The 27,166-nt window shown below is 49.4% G+C and overlaps 1 protein-coding gene across 5 annotated transcripts in view; it reads left to right on the top strand.

The window, feature by feature from the left end:
• Nucleotides 1-27,166, top strand: part of CYRIB (CYFIP related Rac1 interactor B) — a 259,856-nt gene that overhangs the window by 154,854 nt on the left and 77,836 nt on the right. For all 5 annotated transcript variants that reach the window (XM_086949380.1, XM_086949382.1, XM_086949381.1 and 2 more), the window contains one exon: nt 23,927-24,053. In XM_086949380.1, the coding sequence (XP_086805506.1) occupies nt 23,927-24,053 (127 nt within the window). The remainder of the gene's footprint in view (nt 1-23,926; nt 24,054-27,166) is intronic.

Genomic DNA, 27,166 nt, shown 5'->3' with positions numbered 1-27,166 from the left:
GTAGGATGCCCGGGTTTAAACCCTGCGAGGATTGCGACTGACTGTCGGTTACCGACCCCCATCGCCGGTGCCTGCACTGTCTGGGCTACGACCACGACGACAAGGCCTGCCCAGACTGCCGAGCCCCGACGTCCAAAGCTAGACGGGAGTGGTCCCGTAAGCGGCTCGAGCTCCGGCGGTCGGCCCCGCGCTGCTCGAAGTCCCGGTCCGGACGGAGGTAGAGGGACCGGTCGCGGGGTCGGAGCCACCATAGCTCCAGGAGTAGTCATCGGTCTTCGTCCTCTAAGTCCACCGGTAAGCACAAGAATTCTAAAAGGAATCATCGCTCTTCTGACTCCACCCGACGCTCGCACGATACGGCCGGGTTTTCGGGGGACACCTTCCATGCGCCTCCGTCGGAGACGCGGGCGTTGCGGCCTGCTTCATACCCTCCGGTCCCTGGGCAGAACACGACGCCGGAGGAGATCGAGCGCTTCCTCATGGCCATGAGGTCTCTCTCTCTTCCGTCTGCTTCCGCGGTGCCTTTGGGCCCAGCGGTCCAGTCTGGGGGCCCCAGCCGGTCGGGTGCTTTGGCCGGACGCCGTCTGGTGCTTCGGCCCCGGCACCGCTGGCGACTTCGGTTCCGGTGCCGCAGGGCCCCACTGGATCCGGTTCCAGATCCGGGTCGTCGCCGGTCGACCCACTACCCACCCCGCCCCCGACGCCTCCTCGATTCGGTTCCGGCGCCGCTCTCGACGCCCACCGAGGTCCTCAAACCGCAGTCAAGCTCGGCTGAGCCTTTGCTGCCGTTTAATGAGGCCTTGATGGACGTTCTTTTGGGCACTTGGTCCAGGCCCGCTACAGGGCAGCCTGTTCATAGGAACGTGGCCAGACGCCACCGCCCGGCTCCGGGTGACCCTTGCTTTCTGTCCACCCACCCCACCCCCGAGAGTATGGTCATCCAGGCCTCTAACTCCCAGACTGCATTCCCGACGGCTCCCCCGATCGGGAATCTAAGAGGTATGAGCAATACGGTAAAGTATTCTCCTCGCTGAGTTTGGGACTGCGGTCTGCCAACACCGCATGCCTCTTGGGCCGCTACACCCACTCTCTGTGGGACACTGTTGCAGACGTGCTGCGACAATGTCGGGTGGAGGTCCAGACTAAACTCGCCCAAGCCCTTGCGGAGGGTCGAGATGCGGCAAGTTATTCTATCCGGTGTGGGCTGGATACCACAGACTCACTGGGCAGAGCGCTGGCAACGACAGTGGCGATTCGTTGCCACGCCTGGTTAAGGTCCGCCAACTTCTCGGCTGATGTCCAAAACACCCTTCTGGACATGCCGTTTGATGGCTGCCGCCTCTTTGGCGACAAAGCAGACCATGCGCTTGAGCGCTGTAAGGACTCCAGGGCTATGGCCAAGTCCTTGGGCCTCTCTGCCCGCTCCAGCAAATGGGTGCCTTTCGCTCCTTTTGTGGCCAAGGAAGGGGCGCCCTAACACGTGCTGCCAGCCACGCACCGCAGACTAACATCCAGCGCTGTGGTGGCCGTGGTAACCGCCGTGGCGGCGGTCAGGGACAACGGCGAAGCCAGTCCACACCCGCCCCTGCAGCATCCGCCTCTAAGCCCTCCTAGTCCGTGCTTTCAGGCCCATGTGACGCCAGTGGGGGGCAGGGTTCGCCATCATCACTTCCACTGGCGCACTGTCACTTCGGACAGGTGATTGCTGCAAATCGTCCGAAGGGGCTACTCCCTCCCCTTCGAGGCGACCCCTCCAGCCATGCCACCGCAATACCACCGCGTGTCGGGGGATCACTTGAAACTTCTACAAGAGGAAGTTACGGCCCTCTTAGCTAAGGGGGCCATCGAGCACGTTCCTGAGCCAGAATTAGTGTGGTTGTTACTCCCACTACTTCCTGGTACCCAAGAAGGGCAAAAGGGGCCTACGCCCTATCTTGGACCTATGGAACGTCAACGGCTTCCTCCGGAAGGAAAAGTTCAAGATGCGGACACTGGCTCAGGTCTTAGCTGCCCTGGTCCCAGGATACTGGATGGTAGCGTTGGACTTGCAGGACGCTTATTTCCACATCCCTGTCCTGCCGGCCCACTGGCGCAACCTGCGGTTTACGGTAGGGCACGAGCACTTTCAGTTTACCGTGCTCCCCTTTGGCCTTACTAGCACCACATGGGTGTTCACGAAGGTGATGGTGGTGGTCGCAGCTCATTTGCGCAGGTTAGGGGTTTCAGTCTTCCTTTACCTCGACGACTGGTTGTTGAAGGTGGGCTCGCCCCAGACAGTCGTCAGCCATCTCCAGACAACGGCAGACCTCCTGCACCAGCTGGGGTTTCCATCAATGTGCCGAAGTCACACCTGTGACCCTCTCAGAAGCTCCACTTCATCGGAGCGGTTCTCGACTCGGCGCAGTTTTGGGTTCATCCTCCCGAACATCGGGTTCGGGATATTCAGGCTCTGATTCCGATCTTTCAGCCTTTATCCCGGGTCTCGGTCAGGTTGATGCTGCGGCTTCTGGGGCTGATGGCCTCCTGCATCCTTCTGGTGCATCACGCCCGGTGGCGGATGCGGGCTCTGCATTGGGACCTGAAGTTTCAGTGCGCCCAGCATCAGGGCAACCTGTCCGACCATGTCCTGATCTCGGAGGGAACTACGAGACAGCTGCATTGGTGGCTTACGGACCGCGATTGGGTCAGCGGCACATCCCTCTCCCTACCCCAACCGGAGCACGTAGTTGTGACGGACGCGTCCCTCCTAGGTTGGGGAGGCCACATGGGAGAGGCGGAGATCAGAGGCCTCTGATCTCCGGCGGAGTCCTGGCTCCATATCAACATTCTGGAGCTGCGGGGGATTAGTCTAGCACTGAAGGCATTCCTCCCCTCTGTCTGGGAGAGTGTAGTGCAGGTGTTAAGGGACAACACCACCGCCATGTGGTACTGCAACAAACCGGGCGGGGTGGGGTCGTGGACCCTCTGCCAGGAGGCTCTGCACCACTGGCAGTGGCTGGAACATCCGGGCGTGACCCTGGTGGTTCAACAACTGGCAGGTTCTCTGAACGCCATGGCGGACAAACTCGGCAGACTGTGCATGATGGATCACGAATGGCGTCTGAACTCGGACGTGGCGCAAGGTCTCTTTCTGCAGTGGGGAGAGCCTTAGTTAGATCTATTCGCCACAGAAGAGAATGTGCAATGTCATCAGCTCTGCGCGTTGGAATTTCCAAGGCGGCACTCGCTCGGAGATTCTTTTCGTCACGAGTGGATTTGCGGTCTGTTGTACGCCTTTCCGCCTATACAACTTCTGCCCAGAGTGCTAAAGAAGATCAAGCGCGACCGGGCCCAAGTCATCCTTGTGGCTCCGGACTGGGCACGAAGGTACTGGTATCCCGAGCTACTCAGTAGGTCTGTCGATCCCCCGGTTTGTCTGCCTCTTCAGGAGGACCTTCTGGCGCAGCAGCAGGGGACTGTCCTCCACCCAAACCTGTCCAGTCTCCACCTCTATGCTTGGAGATTGAGCGGCTACAGTTGAGGCCATTTGACTTGCCTCCTGAAGGCTGTAATGTCATTCTGGCAGCCAGGTGTCCCTCCACAAAGTTGGTATACGCCTGCAGGTGGAACAGATTAGTGGCATGGTGCACAGCAAAGGCTGTGGAGCCTCTCTCTGCCCCTCTTTCTGAGTTTTTCCTCTTCCTTCTTTATCTTGCCCAGCAGGGCTCTGCTCTGGGCACTATCAAGGGCTGTAACACAAGGAGGGTACAAAGTTCCCCGAGTAAGGTAAGGGTGTGAATGTAGCGTAGAGAAGGAAAAGGAAAAAAGGGCGGGGAATTTCCCTTTTTGGAACTAAAACCCTCACACACCTAGCAAGCTAGGTGTCATGCTTCATCATATGGGTTCTGCTCCTCGTCAGACTGGCGCTGCAATGTCTGACAGGCACCCGCGAAGGGGCTCTTTATCGGAGATCTTCTGTTCCAGCCATATGGTGCATGCGTGTGAGAGGGCAAGTGAATGTGTAGTTGTGAAGTGAGATGCCTCAGTGGGACTTGAACCTTGTACTAACTTATCTGATGTGTGCTCCCTTTGAGCCACTTCATAACGATCTTCTCTGCCTTCTTACTCTGAAGACTGCTTTCCTAGTTGCCATCACCTTTGCCAGGAGGGTGAGTGAGCTCCAGGCTATTTCTTCCAAATCTCCTTTCCTTTCTGTCCATCCAGACAGGGTTGTGTTGCGGACAAGACCCTCTTTCCTGCACAAGGTAGTCATAGCCTTCCACATCGGGCAGTCCGTCACTTTGCCTACCTTCTTTCCGCATCCTTCAAAAGAGGAAGAGCGGCTCCACAGTCTGGATCCGAAACGTGTGCTTTCATACTATCTTGATCGCACACGCCAGTTCCGGGTGGATGACCAACTCTTTGTTTGTTATGTGGGCTCTAAGAAGGGACGGGCGGTGCACAAGCGGACCATCTCTCGGTGGGTCGTGTTGTGCATCAAGGCATTCTACTCTTTGGCTAAGAAGGAACCTCCTGTTGGGCTGAGGGCCCATTCCACTCTGGCCACGGCGGCTACTACTGCCCTGGGCCGGGGGGTCCCCTTTCAGGACATCTGTCTGGCAGCTACGTGGGCCTCGCTGCACACGTTTGCAAGACACTACTGCCTGGACATCCAAGTCCGGAGGGATGGCTTCTTTGGCCGTTCCGTCCTCCAGGACTTTCTGGTGTGATTATTGGTTCGCAGACCCACCACCGGGGTTGGTTTTGCTGGGGTATCCATTCTAAGGTAAGGAATCTAATACTAACCTGTTTCTTTCAGATGAACAAGTTACTTACCTTTGGTAACGATATATCTGTAAGAAACAGTAGTTGGTATTAGATTCCTTACCGCCCCACCCATCCTTCCTCCCCGTTCTGCGAACTGATATCTAGGGTTAACGTCATCCCCTTTCAGGGCCCTAGTTTCAATGGCACCAGTGTTGGTTTTTAACTTCGCTCTGCGTTTCTGGCGCGGAAACGCTGTGTATAAGAACTGACGTCAGCGCGCGAGGGTGGCGTCTAAGTTCGACAACGTCATCCCTGCGCCGACGGCGGACGCAGAGCTGCAGATGCCTACCGACGCGCAAGGCTACTGCTATGCAAAAGTTTCTGGATCCAGTCTGATGCCTGGGGATATTCTAAGGTAAGCAATATAATACGAACTACTGTTTCTTACAGATGTATCGTTACCGAAGGCAAGTAACTTGTTCACCGGCACCGAAGACTACACCTTCAGCGTCGAAGACTTTGGAACTGAAAACCCCGGTACCTAAGGGATTGGAGCAGAAATCCCCCATTCCTACAGGTTCGGAGCCGAAAGCTTCCATACCTGAAGGTTGGGACCTGAAACTTCCAGCACCAACACATTCGGAGCCGAAATCGGTAACACCGAAAGGCTCAGAGCCGAAGTACAAAGACTCTCAGCCAAAACCTTCCACACCAAAAGGGTCTGAGCCAAAACCTCTGGCACCGAAATCGATGCACAAAGAAAAGGACACTCCAGCCAAAGAGCTTCACTCCGATGAACCACTGTTGGATCCCAAACATAAAAGGCTTGTCATTAACCCTCAAATAGGTGATATTCATGCCACTCTTCCCAAGAAACTGAAGATTGATCTCTGAGGATCCTCCTATACCTCTCAAAAAGGACATGGGTTCTTACCCTTATCCCCCTTACATTCCACCTCTTTCTCCTCCTCCTAATCCTCATTGGCTTAACTCACCAGCAAATTCACCACCACATCCTCTTTCACTTACCACACAGGAAGATGATGATGATGATGGAGATACAGACGGAGAACAGGACATACCCCAAGATCATATTATACAAGAAGACACTGACCCATGGAAAAATTATGACAAGGAACCAGATAGATAGCAACCCTGACCTGTATCCCTCTAAACCCTCTCCACCTGATGATAACGTTGGCTATGTTCAGCTCATTAATAGTGCTGCCCAATATCACGGGTGGAACTCCATTAAGAGCCTTTAGATGAGGACTTCCTCCTTGAAACACTTACCTATTCATAAAAATCTACTCATACTTTACCTATGCTAAAAGGCATGTTAAAGCATACAGATGAGGTATTCCAAGACCCAGTTAAAGCAAGAATACTCACACCCAGACTAGACAAACATAAGCTCGCTCCTACTGATCCTGCTTACATCAAAGGTCAGTAGCCTTTAGACTCTCTTGTAGTCTCGGACGCTCGCAAGAGAGCTAACTCTCAGACCACAGGGAGGCACCCCTTCCTGACAAGGAGTCCAAACTCATTGATGCCTCAGGTAAGAGAGTAGCTACACAGGCTGCAAATTATAGGAGTATCACAAACGCTCAGTCTGTACTAGCACGCTATGATAGGGCTCATTACAATGAGCTAGACCAACTAATGCAACACTTACCTGATCAATACAATGCAAAGGCTAATGACATAATCCAGGAAGGCAAACTCTTCACCAACACTTCCATTAAATCTGCACTAGATGCAGCACACACAGCAGCTCTTGCAGTAAATAATAGTGTACTTCTGCGCCTACACGCACGGCTTAGGATCTTCGGATTTAAACAAGATGTGCAATACTTCATACTTAATCAACCCTTTGATAAGGAACATCTTTTAGGACCAGCTGTAGATACCTCGCTCAAAAAAATGAAAAAAGACACTGAGGTCGCAAAGTCTATGGGGGCTGTACAGTTACCTACTAACAGAGGTTCCTTTCACTGCTCCTTTTACATGGGTGATTTAAAGACAGCGTCCACAGAGAATCCCTCTTCCTCTTACCAAAGGAATAATTAATCCACCTCTGCAGAGGTTGTTATTTTCAAGGAAATTATAGGGGGAACAATAATTGGTGAAGAGGCAAGGGCAACTCAAACCGCACTTCCCCTGCAAAAAAACAGTGACTTCCCTCCACTACCCCCAATTATTCCACACCTGTCGGGGGATGTCTCTCACAATTCCTGCCTGTCTGGAACTCAATCACCTCAGACAAGTGGGTCATCCAAATTATCCAGTAGGTTTACTGCCTGGAGCTTACAAGCACTCCCACAACTATTCTTCCAAAACCACATTTAATGTCACAAGAACATCTCACTCTCCTAAAACAAGAGGTTCTCTCCCTATTGGAGAAACATGCAATAGAACCAGTTCCATTTCAGCATCAAGGGTTCAGGAGTATAATCCCTGTTATTCCTAATCCCCAAAAAGGACCGCCTTCTCAGGGCTATAGTAGACCTGAGACAGCTAAATCTCTACATTCAATCAGACCACTTCCACATGGTCACACTCCAACAGGTGCTTCCACTACTTCAACAGGACGACTTTCTATCCACTCTGGATTTAAAGTATGCTTTCTTTCATATTTTTAGTTTTGCAGAGTTTTATATAGCACGAACTTGACACGAATCGGGCATCAGAACGCTTTACATAGCACCAGGTACGTTACATTAGGACACACATTCATTTTTGTTAGGCACGGAGAGATTAAGTGATTTGCCCAGAATTACAGGATGTTTGGCGTCGTTCCCGAGACTTGAACCCAGGTCGGAGATCGAGCGCCCTAGCCGTTAGGCCAACTCCTATTTATAATTACCATTCACCCGGCTCACAGAAAATAGCTCAGGTTCATGGTGGATGGACAACATTACCAATTCAAAGTTCTCCCGTTCGGGGTAACTACAGCACCCAGAGTTTTCACCAAGTGTCTGGCAGTAGTCGCAGCTCATTTATGAAGACAACACATTCACGTCTTCCCTTTCCTTGACAACTAACTAATAAAAGCCAGATCACAACACAGCTGTATACAATATACTCACAAAACAGTTCAGCTGCTTAACGACGTAGGATTCACTGTAAACCTCACCAAGTCTCACCTCCTGCCATCCAACAAGCAACAATACCTAGGAGCCACCATAGACACTTGCAAAGCTCTAGCATACCCCAACTCAGCCAGGATATGCATCATGGAAAATCTGATATCGCAATTTCAGCCTCAACTCTCATTACCAGCCCGAGTGTTCATGCAATTAATAGGCATGATGGCCTTTTTCATTCTCATCTTTCCTTACGCAAGACTTTGAATGCGTCCCCTGCAGGAATGCTCGACACATCCGTGGAACCAGCCTCAAGGTCAGTTAACCGATCTAGTGTTGGTGGACGGCCGTACCCATCTCTCTGTGCAGTGGTGGAATACACACAAGCTTTCCAAGGGACGGCCATTCGTCGACCCGGTTTCACAAATAGTGCTAACAGCAGAAGCATCGCTCACTGGTTGTGGAGCTCATCTTCAAAAACATACCATCCAGGGCATGTGGACCCTACAACAAAAACTCCACATAAACCACTTGGAGCTACTAGCAATTTTTCTAGCATTGAAAACCTTTCGACTGCATCTAATAGGCAAAGCTGTCCTAGTTCGTACAGACAACACGACAGCAATGTACTACATACAGGGTTGGGGACACACTCTCTACAGCTTTCACAACTAGTTCAAAGCATATTAAGATGGGCCATTCCTCAAAAAATAAATCTCCTTGCAGAACACCTCCCAGGAGTAGATTGCAGATCTGCTCAGTTACCAAAGACAACAGCTTCACAAATAAGAACTACATCCTCAAGTTCTCCTCCCATTCTTCCAGATGTGGGGCTACCCAGAAATGGATCTCTTAGCCACACACCTCAACGCAAAATGCCCAAGCTTCGCCTCCAGGTATCTTTACCTATCATCCAAAGTCAATGCACTATTTATGAATTGGTCAGGAAAATATCCTTACACTTTTTTCCACATCTCCTGCTAATTCCATTAGTGGTTCTGAAGCTCAAACAACATTCCCTGACAATGATCCAAGTTGCTCCAACATGGGCTCGACAACCATGGTTCACAATCCTGTTGGAACTATCAGTAGTTCCTCACCAAAAACTACATCTCTCCCACAAGCTTCTCCCTCAGAACCATGGAGAGATAAGACATCCAGATCCTAGTCGACTCAACCTTGCGATTGGACATCTGAATTCTTAGAGTTTGGCTACCTCGATCTTCCGCCAGACTGTATAAATGTCATTAAAGAAGCTAGAGGTTCTACCACAAGAGCATGCTACGCTGCTAAGTGGAAACGGTTTGTAATTTACTGTACAAACAATCAAATCAATCCACTAGATACTTCAATTCAAAACATAATTGTTTATCTGTTACACCTACATCGTTCCAATTTAGCTTACATCTTGCTGCAAATAGCTGCTTACCTACAAAACAGACAGCATTTTGTTGTTGTTTCGAGTGCCTGCTATCAAAGCTTTTATAGAAGGACTCAAAAGAATCATTCCTCCTAGGCTTCCACCTTCCCCAGTTTGGAATCGTAATATAGTTCTCACAAGACTAATGGGTCCACCATTTGAACCTTTACACAAATGTGACCTACAATTTCTCACCTGGAAAGTAGCCTTCCTTAAAGCCATCACATCTCTTAGAGTTGGTGAGCTGCAGGTATTAACAGTACAAGAACCATTTTTGCAAAGTGGTTCTTAGGACTAATCCCACGTTTTTACCCAAAGTAATCTCTGCCTTTCATATCAACCAGTCTGTTGAGTTACCCGTGTTCTTCCCCCAACCAGATTCAGTGGCAGAGCGTGCTCTTCATACATTAGATGTCAAAAGAGCCACAATATATTATATTGAGAAAACTAAACACGTTAGGAAAAAAATAAAGAAAACCTCTTTTTATTGCATTTGCACCACCGCATAAAATTAATCCCATATCAAAAGCAGGTAATGGGAGGTGGACAGTTAAGTGCATTTAAACATGCTACTTTAAAGCTAAACACACATTAACAATTCCCCGTAGAGCACACTCCACATGCACACTGCAGGCGTCTATGGCATTCTTAGGAAATATACCATTAGATGACATCTGCAAGGCTGCAACATGGTCTACACCACACACATTCACAAAGCACTATTGTGTAGATATGTTAGACAGGCAGTTTTACAAACACTATTTCAAACCACTGCAACAGCTACAGGGTAGCCACCTCTTGGGATATAACTGCTGTATAGCTAAAGCTAAAGCAATATCTACAGCTCATATGCCTCGAACGGAAAATGCTACTTACCACAGTATGCATCTATTTTTGACATATAGAGCTGTAGATTCATATGTGCCCACCGCCTCCCCAGGAACATTTCTCTGTTGCAGTATTATCTTACTAAGATACATTATACCTGGCCATCTCTTTACTGCTCTTACTAACTCCATCATCACCCTTACGGGAAAAACAATCGGAGGATGGAGTTAATGCCCATGCGCACTATCACCGAAAGGAGGTGTCCCCTTGAAGAAAAACAAAGTGCAAACATCCCAACCCAACACCAGATGGTGATCTATGCTAAAGCTTACGACTCTACGGCTCTATATGCCAAGAACAGATGCATTCTGTGGTAAGTAGTATTTTGCTTCCAGAACTAAATAAATCTCAATTCTCCAGCTACAGAAGGGCAAATGAGGAGACATAAGGGTGGCCTATCTATAACATTGAATACTAATATGGGCCAGGAACAAAGCACTAGAACAATATGGGTTTTGCCCATATAATTTGCCTGATTTTCTTGCTGTTTGATCACCTGTTTTGCCTTTTTACTGTAGGTGAGCCCCACAACTGGTGTTTGATCCAGAGTAATCACAACTGTAAACAAACTGCATGTGGTTACTGCAGTTGTCCACAGCAAGTGTATTTGGCACTTTGCTGGTTACATGTGAACACGTGCACAGGCCTGCGCACACATGTGAGGGCTGCACAAGTGAGATCACTGTTGTGGGTAGCCTGGTAATTGTGAACAGTTAGCCCTGAGCAGAGGGAACTCTGCGGGGTTAGATATTGACCTGGGGTAGACCTTATAAAAATAGTGGCCACTTATGTAAAGTCAGTGTGGGCCACTGTCTTGTCTGTCTTAACTATTGTACATATTGGGGGAAATCTGCCTTAGAGTACAGTTTTGCTTCCCTTTGGCCTACAAATCCATCAACATGTCAAAATCGGATGAAAGGTATGCTCCAAGATAAAATCCGCAAGTTTTGAAAAGACATTTAGACGTTATGGATCATCCAGAATTGTCCTAGTTCCCTAACTCCAGATCAGAGCCCAGTCCTTTTGACAGCCTGCTGAGCCAAGTTAATTAAATTGCTCTCCAGTAGCAGGAACAAAAGCCTCCCCACACAAAGGAAGCCATTAACACTCCGCTCCTGAGGAGGAAGGAATAAGGAAGAAAATCTGCATCCATTAATTATATTTCACGCTATAAAAGGCTGGCACAGCCCAAGCCCACTGAACAAAGGAGGGAGTCCAGACCTCTGGAGCCAACACAGGAGAGGTCTCATTTTAGGTGGGAATGGCCTTGGCAGTTACATCAGCAAGGGGCAAAGCAGAGGCCCCCAGAGGAGATGTAACCAGTGAGACCTTGATACCTCCATATTGAATTGTCCCAGCATGCTGTGCAAGAGAGTTGGGATTTGGGTGGTGATGTGAGACCCTAGGATTAGCCAGGGGTTCCTGGCATCTAGAACATTTTGCCTCCCACTTAAAAAGACCTGCACAAGGGGGAGAAAGTGTTTTTGATGGATCTAGACACTGGGACTGGACTGCAGCAGCCATGGGCAATTGGAGGTAGGAACCCCCTGATGCCCACCTGGATTAAAGACTTTGCCAACAGTTGATCACAGAAACAGTGGGTATCTCCGCAGGACCAGGGAAGCTGGCCCCCTTACACCTCATAATGTTTAGTTGGGGGAAGAACTGGAGATCTGCATCTGGTGAGAGGCTGGTGCAGGAAAGCCAGTGGGATCCATCCTCCTGCAAAGTTTGCTGCCCTAGTGACCAGAAGACCTAAGAAAAGGGCTCCAGATGGCTACGGCTCACCATCAGAAGAAAAATGATCCCAGGATTACGAGAATCTGCCTAATGGGCCTAAGATGTCAACAGGAGAAGGATTTGACCCAACCCGCGAGGACACAGAGCAGGTGGAGCTCTGCTGCCAAAGTCCAGATACTCCCAGGGTGGGCAGGACCCCAGCGCAAGCAGAATGATCATGTCTAAGCTTGGGATGGAGCGAGCATGGAGCCCCCTCCCTAGAGGCCTTGAGGCACGGGGATTTCAAGCCCCAGACTGGATTATGCATGAGGTTCCCGGGACACTATCTCCAGGCCCCTGTGAAGATGATCGGAGGGGGAGCACTGTTTTGAGCAAGAAGCAGGAAAAGGGGTCCCGGACCCCATCTCGGAGCTCACGACGTCGCCAAAGGAGCCAGATGGCCTAGGAAGATGCTGCTGATGCGTGAAGCTAACTGAGGCAGCTGAGGGTATGGTGCCCATGCTGCCCCAAACAAAAAAATGCAGGCGGGGTGGCCGGGTGGGACCGATTCTCTTCTCCCCCCCCCCCCCCCCCCCCAAGAATAAAAAATTAAAAAGTAAGGATGCCACGCGGCAACATCAAAAGGAATACAGCCAAAGCCAGTATTTGACGCTTTCTGCGAGGGAGCACTCATAATGACCTGCAGGGCTTGAACTGTTAGTATTTTTCAGATGTTTGTGGCAGCCACGGGGTGGCAGGGGCTCCACTAAAGAGCCATGGTACAGGGGAGCTGCAGAAGGAAATTTAACTGTTTGCAAAAAAGGTGACCCTAAGTTGACAGGGTGCCCCTGCGGCCCCTCTCACCCCGACACAGCCCCTGCTCCCGCCTCCCTACCGCTGGTCCCGCCCCCCTCCCCTACTAAATGGCAACCGCTGCGTGGGAGTGCGTGTGACCCTAGACCTTCCGTCCAGGCCAGTCCTCTCCCCAGCAGCTCCGCCTCACCGCCGCAGCCTTGAGTCCTATACTGTTCGGGTTCGCGCCAGCTGCCCGCCCAGCCTCTAGGTGATTTCATTAATTTCCGCATTCCGCCGGACTCACTTACTTAGTCATAGTATTTTATTCTGCTTATTTTCTTCAGCCTGGTTCCCTGCCGCTGCTGCCCCTGCGCACCCTCTCACCCTGACACAGTCCCCACTCCTGCCTCCCTACCTCTGGTCCCGCCCCCCTCCCCTACATAATGGCGACCCACCCTCCCCTACTTAATGGCGACCACTCCGACTGTGCCGCTGGTTCACCTAAGGCAAGCCCGTCCGATCCTGACAGAGTCCCGGAAGCGGCCAGCGCCAGGAACCCGGAATCCACTACCTTCCATCGGTACAAAAACGCCGCCCTCCTCTCACTCAACCCCAGAAGACTCAGACTGCCAATTGGCATCTCCGGCCTCGACCCACGGCCAGTACTCCTGCCACCACTGCTGCCAGATGTTTTCCTCCACCCGACTCCCGGAACTGCAGACACCACCGCTAACAAAACGCTAAGGTGCATCCTCCTCAACGTACGCTCCGTACACAAACACGCAAAGGAAATCTGGAACCTACTCGACTCTCTCTCACCTGACATAGCCTTCTTCACGGAGACCTGGACGAACGCTGCCTCCGCCCCCGACATCAACACCACCATACAAGATCCAGAGGATGGACCGTCCCCAACACCAGGGAGGATGCCTTGCCATCGTCTAAAAGAACACCCTCCGACTCACCAACTCCAGCGAAACCTTCCCCGCCACCAAACACCTGCACTTCCAGATCCAGACCAGCTCCAACACCACATTCCAAGGAACCCTCATCTACAGACCTGCCGGACACCCTTTGCCACCACCATCACAGACTTCATCGCACCACACGCCATTGCATCAATGACCTACATACTCATCGGAGACCTCAATTTCCACCTAGACAACCCCAGCGACCTCCAACTCCGCTACCCTCTGCGACAACTTTGCCAACATCGGACTCAACCAACTAGTCACCATGCCCACACACAAAGCAGGACACACCCTCGATTCCATCCTCGCCGCAGCCAACAGCATCCGCTTCAGCCACACAACGCAACCTCCATGGACCGACCACCACTGCGTTCACTTTACCATTAATAAACCCAAGGCACCTAAACCTCCCCCTGCCTACCTCAAAGGAACTGGAGCAAGGTCACCCACTACCAACTGAGCTCCACCCTCGCCTGAGAAAACCCTGCCTGGACACCTGGCGCTAACACCGCAGCCAAAGAACTCCACACTTGTATCGCCAACTGTGCAGACTAACTCGCCCGCTATGGAACCCCCGTGAACAACGCCCCAGGAAAGCCATCTGGTTCACCACAGATCTCCAAGAAACAAGACGCACCTGCAGACGCCTGGAGAAGACCTGGAGGAACACCAAGACAACCGACAACTACTCCACCTACAAGAACGCCATGACAAACTACCACAACCAAATCAGAACAACCAAAAGAAACTTAATCCACAGCAAAATCCTCACCAATGCCACCAACTCGAAGGAACTCTTCACCGTAATCCAGGAATTCACCAACTCACGCAGCGAAGCCACAGCCATCACCCCATCCCAAGACCTCTGCAACAAACTGGAGAGCAACATCCACCTCAAGATCAGAAAACTCTACGCCAACTTTGTCGCATGCAAGACGCCACGGTCAGCCCTAACCCCCAGAGGCACCACCCAGCCCACCATCGCCGACTGGAGTCCAGTCACAACTGAGTTCACCACTTCGACCATGAAAAGCATCCACTCGGGAGCCCCCACTGACACCTGCCCCCCGCACATCTACCACAGAGCCGCTGACCCCATATTGCACCTGGAATACAACGGATCATCAGCACCACCTTCACGACAGGCACCTTCCCACACAGCTTGAAGCGTGGCTCCTGCTCAAGAAGCCCTCAGCTGACCCCACCGACCTCAAGAACTACCGGCCCATCTCGCACCTCCCCTTCGCAGCCAAAGTAGCGGAGAAAGCTGTCAACAGGGAACTGACACGGTTCATCGAAGTAAACGCCGTCCTTGACCCTTTCCATTCCATTCCGGATTCCGGAGCAACCACAGCACCAAAGCTGCCCTTCTTGCCGCCACAGACGTCATCCGCACCCTCCTGGACCCAGGCCACTCAGCAGCCCTCATCCTTCTTGACCTGTCCGCAGCTTTCGACACCGTCTCTCACCGCACTGTAGTCGCCAGACTACACTAAGCCGGAATACAAGGGACCGACCTGGACTGGATCCTATCGTTCATCACCAGTAGAAGCCAAAGGATCAGCCTACTACCCTTCCTCTCTGCCCCCACGGAGATTACCTGCGGAGTCCCCCAGGGGTCATCGCTGAGCCCGACCCTCAGCCATCGTCCGACAACACAGCTTCAACATCGTGTCCTACGCCGACGACACCCAGCTCCTCCGCACCCTCACCAGAGACCCCACCACTGCAAAACTAAACTTCCAACAAGGAATGCAAGACTTTGCAGTCTGGATGACCAACAGCTGCCTTAAACTCAATGCCCAGAAGACAGAAGTCCTCGTCCTCTGAACAGCCACCTCAGCATGAGAAAACATCTGGTGGCCTGCCACCCTCGGGAGCCCACCTACCCTTCAGACCACGCCAGTAACCTCGGCATTCTACTTGACTCATCGCTCACCATGAACATACAAGTTATTGCTGTCACAACCAGCTGCTTCAACACCCTCCGCATCCTTCGAAAGATCTTCAAATGGATCCCCTTGAGTCTAGTAAGACAGTCACCCACTCGCTCACCACCAGCAGACTGGACTATGGAACCGCACTCTATTCAGGCATCAACAATTCCCTTCTCCGCAAAGTTCAGACCATACAGAACACCTCAGCCAGACTCGTCTTCTACATCCTCCATAACTAACACATCAGCCAACACCTGCGGAGACTCCACTGGCTCCCCGTGGAGATGAGAATTACCTTCAAGATCCTCAACCACGCCTTCAAATTCCTACACAACAACGACCCAAATACCACAACGACCGAATAAACTTCCACGTGCCCAAAAGAAACCTCCGGTCTGCCAATCTCGCACTGGCTGAAACCCCCCGTATCCACCGAGCAGGCGGAAGATCGTTCTCCCACATTGCAGCTAGAACTTGGAACGAGCTACCAGCAAATATCTGACTCGCCCCCAACCTGAACACCTTCAGGAAGACCCTCAAGACCTTGTTCTTCGGCTGAACGGATCTGCATGCCCCCTCCGTGCATTGAGACTCTCACGGGTGAGTAGCTTGCTTACAATTCCCCGACTGATTGATTGAAAGAAAGGAGGACTACTTTTATTGAAAAATGTAATACGCAAGTCTTTAAACAATGTTTTATTTAAAGGTCTTGTGCTGATAGTAATGCTGATTCCTAGAATGCTTTTGTAATTACATTGTGAGCACATGGTTGCAGTGCCTTATTTCATATGAATGCACATTGATCATGGTTACTAAAGTGTGACATTAAGGATCAAAATTTCGTAACAGAAATATGGAAGCATTTGAACAATAATTTATCACACACAATAATGGATATTCCTGTGCCACAATCTCGTTAGACATCTAACTTCTTGATGTCTCGGTTTAATGACTATACAGTGCAAAAGTAAGATAACTTCTCAACATGGAAATAATTCTATGCAAAGGAAAGTTTGTAAAATGTCTTAAAACGGGCAGAATATTCATAACATTGAAAACAGTCATTGAGAAAGAGCATGAATAGAGCTCCAGATAGCAATTTTGACAAATATACAATAAACTGGTAGACCCTTGTGGGCTCAGGAACATGGTTATATAAATTTGAGATGAGAGTATCATATTTCATATCAAACATGGAGAGAATATCTGTCAGAGCTGTATTATGTTATACCCTATAACCTACACATTAGGGCAGGATCACAAAGTTTGTTTATCTAGGAGACTTTTACAATAGGTGCAGAAAGGTTAATTTAAGCTTTGAGAAACTTCTGAGCACCAGGTCCGGAATGGCCTCTCAATGGCACTTTTAGAACTGAACCCAACATACTTTGGGGCTTTATTATGTGTTATAAATAACTCCATATTTGATGCTAGCTGTGTACTACCATCCTGCAAAGTTTCTATCATTCAGCCAATCCATAAAACCTGTTCAAGAGATTCCCCAAGCAGTCACAGGCTATTAGCGCTGCTAGACTAAGATAAAAATAATTAGCAAAACAGTTGTTGTCTCAACTGGCAAAATGGGTGACTCAACTTAAAAAGATTCTTTCCATCAGCTAAATTTGGGTTTTTGACAGATTTGCGGCACTACAGATAATATTACTTTAACTCTGCCATAGAAAGAACGTTTGTCTATAGTCAGTAAATGATTTGCTTGTTTTATAGATTATTCGATAGCTTTTGACAAAGTGAACAGTGGTAAACTCTGGGGCAAGCTAAACTCATGGGACATGGACCACGATTTACTGACATTACTAATTGACTTTTATAGCAGCATGTGAGTAAGAGTGAAGTTGTTGGATGGAAGGGGAATGATGCTAAAAATCCCACTTAAACAGCTTGAAACAAGATTGTATTTTGGCCCCTTTATTATTTAATTGCTGTATTTCAGATTTTCCAGAGGCCTTACAACAGACCACAGGAGATGCCCCAAAACTAGGCATTGCACATTTGGCATACGCGGATGATCTTGCCATTCTGTCTCCACCCCAAAGCGGTCTACGCTGTCGGTGACAAAACTGCAGGAGTTTATTATGGATCATAATATGAAGATTAAGTTTAAGAAAACCAAGTCTGTCTTTTAGATGCCATAAACTGAAATGTGCCTGGAATAATGGCCTGAATAAGAATGAGCATGTGAAACCATATAACTATTAGGGGATGAAAATGAAACATTTCTTAGCTATGGTAACGGAAAGTTTCAAATCTATTAAGGACTCCGAGGCGAGGATTACGCTGTACTTTTACTTTTTCCACTTTATTTTTACAGCAGCCATTCAAATTAAACATTAAACAACTACAAGAAAAAAATGAGGCAGTCCTATCAGTAGTCCATCCAGATCTCCAGCCAATAGAGGGGAGCCGTGCCACTGATATTCCCTTATCTCTATTCCTCATGCCTCTTTTGATGCACGAGAGCCACAGCCTCTTTTTCACAAGTCTTGTTAATGTAAATCTCCTGCTACAAAAGGCGCATATTACACCTAGCTCCTGGATTCGGTGTATCCTGTGAACAAACAGGTAATGGATTCAATCGTAACTGACGACCACAGTTAACACCAGCATGGGGAGCATCACATCAACAAAACAATGAAAACGAGTACTTACTCGTCACGGGGGTGGGGGTAGGACTACTAGTCTCAGGAATCCTGGATGGGATAAACCTCGCCTCTGAATACTTAATAGAGTTGAAACTTTCAGTTACGATAGGTAGGAAATGTTTCATTTTATGTCAGGACTGGAGGCTCGGATTATGCTAGTTCAAAGCTTACTTACCACCAAACTAGCCAGATCCACAACTGGCTTAAAATAGAACCTCTTAAAGGTTGAGTCTGAAGACCAATCCGCTGCATTGAGGCCAAATGATCACCAAACATGCGCAGATTAGTGCCAGCCTCCTGCATTCCTGCATCACCCATCTGACCCAACGAGCAATCGTGGTTGAGGAGATGACTCTGAGGTTTTCACAGAGCGATGAGGAGCTGTCATTCACTGGGAGGTCGGAACTCTGCATACATCTCTTCATATGCCTTGAGTCAACACACAACTAAGGGGAACCCTGAAGGCCCGATAGGAAACAGATCTTGTTCTACATTTAGTCCGTCTACAATGTTAAAGGTCACACCAGATGGAGAGTGCGCCCGTGATATCCAAGCACATTCGCAAGAGGTGGATTCCCTCCATTTTGAAGTGGTGGTAGACCAACCACTTGTTGAATTCGCGGAGGTTGATAACTGGTTGCTGGCCTTGTCGACCAAAAAGATATTGCTGATAAAGCCCAGCTGGTGTGGGCTCGCTCGAACAATGGCCACTTTGGCTAGGAGGGAGCGTATCTCCTCGTTCAGCAGCTGTTCCTCGCTGTCTGAAAAATGTAGCAGTTGAGGGGCGAAGGCTTGCCAGGGGGAATCTTAAAACTCTGGTAACCCCACACGTTCTGCAACACCCAAGCATAGTTTGTGATAAAAGTTCAAGCCGAGAAAAAAATCGCGAGCCAGCCCCCAACTTTTACAAGCGAAGGAGAAAGAGCACTCGTCAGAGCCACTGGAAGCGGCTGCGCCTCTGCCCCCTCTTCCTCTGCCACATTGTCCTCTGGTGGGATAGAAGTTAGCGAATCTGGCCTGGTCCTGAAACTGCCTTTGTCAGGAGCCTTGTCCCCTGAGGGGGTATTTGTTATTTAGGCGTCCGGACGAGCGACCCCTACCTCGGCCGGCCCCATGGAAAACCTAGTTTGAGAAGACTTGCTTCATGGAAGTCTGCACCTTATCTAAGGAAGTGAATGTATTAACAAACTTCCTTAATTCCTTTATAACGGAGACCCTCCTGCGCAATAGAGGCTTCCTCAGAATCCGCGAAGCCACCCTGTTTGGGGTCCACTTTAATCAACAGGGAGTGGCTCCGCTCCGTCGATAGCGCACAGTTTGCGTTGCCCAAGAAAATGACTGCCCTCTGTGCTCAGGCCAATAGAGTGGTAGGCAATATCACAGAGCCTAAGGACTTGGCCTCCTTGGCTATATCCAATACTTTAGTAAGGGGACCCAGGACGTCCAACAACTTGTCCTGGCATGCCCACCAGGACCTATCGATCCACTTTTTAGGAACTTTCACAAACTTTTGGAGGCAGGTGGCCATTCGTGGGTAAATTTTCCCAAGGGAGATCAGCCAGGGGATCCTCCTCACCCTAGTCCTCATCATAGGGTTCCTTAATGGGAGCGCTAATTGCAGAACACAGGTTATTAGGCTGATATATATATATATATCAGCCCGATAATTTGAAGGCCAAGCCTCAGGGTCACGTACATGCACACGGTGCGCAATCAATAAGGACGCTCTCCTGTGTGTCCCTACAGGTCTGCAAGCCTGTAATATGTACTATGGCCCCCTCTTTTGGGGCGTAAAACTTGTCTCAATACCTGATCCCGAATAGGACGTCAACTGGGAAAATGCAATTAAATCACAGCTGGTAGAGACCACGCGGGGCATCCCTCTCCTGGGGCCAAAAGGCTCAGGCTGGCGGCGTGCAGCTCCAATTCCTCAGCAGTGACATGAATTCGGGCTGCGCGTCGCCGGCATAAGACTTGTTCCAGCTCCTCCTAGGTTCTGGAGGACCGCACCGCAGAGCCGCCCCACAAAAGAAAACAATGGCCATGAAGAAGCAAACGTTCTTGTCGCCGTGAAAGGTAATATAACCTTCGCTAGAGCGTGAAACCGCAATGCTACACAACTAAGAAACAACATAGCATTTCTTGAGGTGTTCGAATGCAAGACTCTCCCACTAAGTATGAATTAAGGCTAAATTTGTATGATCTTGAAGCCGGGGGGAGATAAGAATGACCCTTCGGCATATCCTCCCATCACAATGATTAACACGGACTTGAAGATCTTGACCAAAATCTTGGCCATCTGTCTGGCGCCGCATATGGCCCACCTGGTCCACGCGGACCAGTGCGGGTTTATCACAGGACGCAACACAGCCATGAACCTGTGGCGGTTGAATCGTATTATGCACGAGGTTCGCAACAGGGAGGAACAGATGGTATTGGTGTCGGTCGACCTCGCTAAAGCATTCGACACAGTCGATTGGGGGTATCTGCAGGAAATCCCGCGGGCGGTAGGGCTGGGCCCCAACTTTTGTCACTGGATTCGCATCCTATACAGGGCCCCCCGCGACAGGGTGAGACTGGGAGCGGCACGATCAGAGGAGTGGCAATTGGGACGGGGTACACGCCAGGGGTGTCCCCTCTAACCGCTCATTTTTGCTCTGGCCATAGAACCCTTTGCTGTTAGAGTCCGTACGGAAATGGTGCAATGGGGCATAACGGTGGGGGACACGTGCTGTGTTGTCTCCTTGTATGTGGATGACTCCTTGTTTTATTTGACGGCCCCGCGGGAGTCACTGCCGATCTTGCTACACCACCTGGACCGGTTCGAAGAGGCTTCGGGTCTGAAACTTTGCGGCAAGTCTTTGATATTCTCGCTTGCAGGGTATGGTTCGGTGCCACTGACAGATTTGCCGGACCTCTGGCTGTGCTGGGAGCAGGAGGCATTCAGTTAATTCGGAATTCAGGTGGCCCCAACGGACTCACTGCTGCTGGTCCGGAATATCGATCGGATTCTTAAGTCCCTACAGCAATCTGTGTTCTTTTAGAACTCCTTGCCGCTTTCTTTAATGGGACGGCTAGCCCGTCGCTAAGATGGTAATGCTTCCCAGGACGCTATAAGTCCTCCAGAATTCTCGGTGCCCTCTCCCCCGCGAGTTTTCCGCACCCTTACGTTGCTTACGTCTCTGCTTTGGGCTGGATGAAGCAGCAGGGTCGCCCTTCATACTGTTCGGAGCTATGAGGGAGGCCTGGAGGCGCCGCGATTCGAGTTATACTATTATGCGGCACAACTACAGCCTGCAGCACTGTGGTTTGCGGACGCAGACAGCTGGGAGACGCGACTCTTGGCGGGCAGAGCGAACATGCGGACGTTACAGGTCGCACTGATGCAGGGAAGAGGAGCGAACGACACTCTGCCATATGTGGTACGCCACACTGCAGGCATCTGGCAGCGGTTTGTGGAGAGGGTTCTACGGCGGGCCCCCTTCCATAGGGAGCTGCCAATCTGGATCCTGGCCCCTTTAGTTGCCATGGAGGAGCACATGTCCTTTGGCAACTGGTGGGCAGGAGGATGCGAGACCCTAGCTGACCTCTACCCCAATGAGTCCTTCCTGTCTTTTGAGCACGCGGAGAAGACCTTTTGGGCTTGGAGGGGGGCAATACCTGCACAACTGGGGACTTCAGGATGTGATGAATGTTGCCTGGCCCCAGTTCCTGGACACGCCCCTGATGTCCCACACTCTAAACATCCTTCTTTCCTGCGGTAAAGGGCGTAGATTGATCTCTCTGCTATATTCTGCTATGAAACAGGACTCCACTCCCCCTGTCCTGCCTTCCTGGGGGGGCATGGGGGGCAGATCTTGGTGCCGCCCTGGACCAGTGGCAGCGGCAGCGGCAGCGGAAGCGAATAGGGAGCCTCATGCACAAGGTATCGTGCAACAAAAGGTTCAAATGAATACACTTTAATTTCATGCACTGTACCTATCTGACTCAGATTATCATTGAAATGCATCTCTGGGGACAGGGGGGACAGCTGCCCCCGATGGGGCGTGGTGGGAGCAGGCTACCTACATTTAGCCTGGGACTGCCCATTGGTCAAGAGCTTCTGGATGGGGTAGTAGAACACATATCCATCACCACACGCCTTCGAAAAGTCATGAATCCCCTTCATTGTTTGCTGGCGCTGGTACCCAAGCCCAAGAGAAGGAACCTTTCCTACAAACTATTGCAATTAATGTTGGTACTGGCTAGGCATAGGGTGGCAATTACTTGGATGGGACAGAGGGACACAGATGTGCCCTCCTGGCTTAAGGATGTGAGGGAATGGTCCCTGGCTGAGGTAACGCATATGCAGCTTACGCGCAGAGATGAGAAACTGCAGGGTGATTTACTCGCTTGGCTAACTGTGTGCCTCAGAGTGACTCCGATGGGGCAAGCGACGATCTGTTCTCGCCAGTGAGGTCGGGTTCTGACGGGGAGGGAGGGGGGGACTAATCGGGCTTATTTATTGCAAGGGATTGACTGGTGATCGGCTGCTTCCTCATGCTCTTTTTTTTTTTATTCCATACTATTCTGTTACTCCTCATGGGTCTTGCCTGTCCCGATGTCCTCTAGTGCCATAATGAGGTTGTCGAACTGTCTACATGTGTTGTAACGATGCCACTTTGAGGGGGGGGGGGGTTTATACATGTTGTATAACCAAAAAAAAAGTTCAAAGAAACAACATAGCACATTGCAAAAAACAATGCCTTTAACACGCATGCAAACGAAGAGGAAAAAGGCTACTTATCTTGGCTGAGAGCAGCAAAGAAAGAGACATGAGAAATATAGACAAGGGACTATCAGTGGCACGGCTTCCTTCTCATTGGCTGGGGAGCAAGATGGACTGTTGATCGGACTGCCTCTTTTCTTCCACATTCTTAAGTTTGCATGGGAAACGTAGTTGTTTAATGTTTAATTTGAATGGCTGTTTTAAAAATGAAGCAGAGAAAGTACCGCATAATCAGAGCCTCCGGTCCTGACATATAATTGGCAATAATCTCAGTTGGAGCCCTCACTTGGATCAGTTGCGCACACCACAAGTCCATGAATACAACAGGAGGAATTCAATTATTTGCACAAAAATATGGAGGTGATTCGATGGGACCCCACCTTAACGGCAGATTAGTGCTTGTGATGATGTATGGTGTATTTCGGATGGTCTCAAAAGACAATACGGAAAACAGAGACTATATTTATTACGCTTATCAGGAGTTACTGCAAAGTAGACACTAAAATAGCTTGTCTTCTATATATCACTGAGATCCAGGGAGTAACTTGCTAACGCTTTAGTAGCGAACATATGATAAGATGGGGTAAGCTTGGCAAGATTTTTGCAGTAAGGGAGCATTCAAAGTGTATGACACTAATAAATGGAGTGATGGTGAGTATGAATTTTGGGGATGTAGAGTGTGTAGTAGCATCCAAACATACTAGTGGAGGTGGTAGTCGTAGAGGAGGGCATTTAAAGGTCAACGCAGATTACTAAATGTGGCTATTTTTATTTTCTGTTCTCATCTCCTCTAGTTTAAAGAGTGTTCCCACACATGGTTTGTGGCTCATATGTGATACTATTTTATACTCCTGCATCTGGTCTTTTATGCTCTCTTTTGCCTTTTATCTGTAAATGGCTGAATTACATTTATTTTGTGTCCTTTTATTTTCCCAGTGAGTACAGAAGTCGATTTGCAAGTGAAGAGACTGTATCCTTCTGTCTGCGGGTAATGGTGGGTGTCATTATCCTGTATGACCATGTACATCCAGTGGGGGCTTTTGCAAAGACGTCAAAGATTGATGTGAGTAATACTCTGTTTCAGTAAACTACTGCCAATGTATGATATGAGCATTACCATTTCAAACCTTGAACATCATATGGCAACATTAGCAAATATAATCTGGGTACCAAAGTTAAAACTACTTTTTTGCAGAAACTTTGATCTTTGACAACATCATTGCATGCATTTGCAAAAATAAATTTTGTTTGGATCATCCTTTTTGAATTTGTAAACGATATCAAGAACTGTAATACTTATATTGCCATTTACATTGTACTTTCAGTCACCCCCCCCCCACCCCCCCCCCCATGGAAAATGAGAGGAAATTGGGTGTTTTCAAGCATAGCTATGATGCTTGCAGGGAATTCTGGGTAAATAGACTTACTGGAATTCAAATCACCTTGGACTTCCTCTGGTGTCTAGTTTTCAGAAATGTCTAGGGATGATAGGGTTTCCTGGGTGCTGTCTATCCCTGGGTCCTAAAACCACAGATCCCAGTGTCTCAAGTAACCGTGAAAGTTCAAAGGAAAATTATTGAAGCTTCCCTGTAGGGTTTTATGGGCCTGTCTTGTTCCAAAATCGGCCCATCCATGAAAGTGAAGCACTAAATTTATGAAGTGGGATACCAGATGTATGAACTTCCTACATTGCTACATTGAAACCGGAGTACATTGATTGTTCTGATGAATGGGTGAAACTGCAGATTCTTCGCCTTAAAGATTATCCCCAGGCACCAGACTGGATCCTGAGAATTTTCTCAGCAATGATCTTCTGCACTGTAGATGGTGCCTGGTCTCTGCATGGTGACTCCGTTGTGTCCGTGAAGTGATGGAGCAGAGCCTCCATTAAAGTGCAACCCCTGCAATCTCATGTAATTTTTTTTCTTTCCTCGCTCTTCGAGGCGGATTGGGAACTCTGCTCCCAAATTTTTGTTTTCCACGACTTTCAATACATTACGGACAGTTTGCCAGAGGCATCAAAGCCCAAAGCAACAGAATTAAAGTAGCAGGTAGCACATATTGGTCATGGACCCGCATAACGTGTACCTTTGTGCTTGGACTCCGGTAATGGCTCAGTTATGCAATAAATGCGCATTTATGCGCTTGAAGGTGAATTGGGAACTGGAGGCAGAACTCTAGATCACTGAACATTGAGGGTGCTCTTGAAAAATACAGCATGCACCCACTCCAAGTCATAGGACCATTCGCTATCCCATTCAGGGAGTTGTCTTGTGTATCCCTTTCGCATTTGAAGATGCTCTGTAAGTCCAAGTTGAACTTGACAACATCCTGCCACTCAAAAGCCAGCAAGAATACTCGAGGTCCTCAGTCTAAGGTGCTCATACCCCACAAGCGACTACGACTCTGATTCGATTTTGTCGTGCCCTGAATTTCCCAGGAAATTGTCCACCCTGCAATAAATTGCAGCGTTCTAGATTTCTATGCTGCACCTTTCTCAAACGTCTGGTGCCCTCTGGCATGCCTTTGGGCCCCATGGAGCTACAAGCGATTCTACTTCTGCTAGTGGGCCTCCCTCTGCTGCAACTGATCTTGTGGGAACTGTACCTTCCTGGCATGTACAACCATGCTTTATGGTATATGACCAGCAAAACTTGGCAGCTGTCCCGGAAGACCTCTCTGGCTCAAACGATACATGGCTAAAACATAGTGAAGTATATCTTGTATGCTGGTTTGGACACCATGGCCTGTGTGACCAAAGCTTTATGCAATGATGTAGTGCTTAAAAAGGATGCCTGGATGTGGTTTTGGGGAGATGTTCAGTTGGCTTATAGACATGCCCTTTTATGGCTATAGATTGTTAGAGAAGGCTGATTTTATGCTCAACAGATGGAAGAACAGCTGAGCCAGGGCAGAATCCTGGAGAGACTTGTCTAAGGCCAAGCCATTCCATCAACTGAACAGGATTTTCAGGGGTTATTCCAAGAGGCAAGTCTTAAGACAACCTCAGCCCTCTCACCCTCCGTAGAAGCAGAAGGCTCAGCCCTATGGGAGCAGAGTTTGTGGCGGCGGCTGAAGACTGTTTTCACTAACAAGACAGTTCTCCTCTACGCCTACCTCTCCTGCTGCATCAGCTGCCAGACTGCTTTAACTTGCCTTCACAAGCCCATGCTCAGCCGGCTGGAAAAATGTGTTGAGCAGAAGGGTCTTGTAAGTCATTTAAAGGAGCTATGCTATGCCTTTCTTCATTACCACTGTACCTAATTTCACCCCACACCAGACACTGTCAGCTGACCATTCCGCAATCTCGTTGCAAAAAGTCCACCTTTTGTTGGACAAGGGTGCAGTCGCGTAGCTACTGACTTCAGGGAGAGGAAGAGGGTGGGGTTCTAGTGGCGCTACTTTCTCATACTGAATAAGGATGAAGACGTCTGGCTTATATTGGACAGCTATCCCGTGACTGCCTTTCTGGGGTTCAGGTTGCTCACAGTTTCCAGATTCTTTCTGCTCTGCGCCCAGGAGAGTGGATGTTGTCCCTGGACTTGAAGGCCATGTATTTTAATATATCTGTCCTACAGTTTCACCGGATCCCTTCCAATTTGCTGTTTTCATCTTTGACTTTACCTCAGCTTCTTGGGTGTTAACGAAAGGAAAAACAGTGGTTGCGCCCACCTTCGTAGGTAGGGGATACATGTATTCCCATACCTCGATGAATGACTGCTAAAGGTGGTGCTGCCTCAGTCTGTCAAAAACTATCTCCAGTTCACAGACAAACTCCTTACATATTTTGGATTTCCGTCAATGAGCTGAAGTCCCTCTCAAAGGGTTCCCTTTGCTGGGGCTCTCCTGCACATTTTGGTGTTCAAGGCTTTTCCACCCCTGCAGCAAGTCCGGGGCATTCAGGATATGATCCCAATGTTTTAGACTCACTCCTAGGACTCTGTGTTGCTCGCTCTGAGGCTTCTTCGTGAGACCGGCAAGAATGTGCGGTGCCAATTCTACTCTGCTCTAGAGTTTCCTCAATACAAGAAAGTCACTAGAAGACTCCTTCCAACTGCGATGGGACGCTGTTCTCTGGTACACCTTCTGGCAACTACCTCACCTACCTAGAGTTCTGACATAAGTCAGGGAAGATCACGCCCAATGCCTCAAAATAGTCCCCGGGCTAGATCAGGA

This window comes from Lissotriton vulgaris, unplaced genomic scaffold, assembly GCF_964263255.1.
Source record: "Lissotriton vulgaris unplaced genomic scaffold, aLisVul1.2 SCAFFOLD_721, whole genome shotgun sequence".
NCBI lineage: Eukaryota > Metazoa > Chordata > Amphibia > Caudata > Salamandridae > Lissotriton > Lissotriton vulgaris.
Note: the sequence above shows the minus strand (reverse complement) of the source record. Positions and strands in the feature narration are given on the sequence as shown.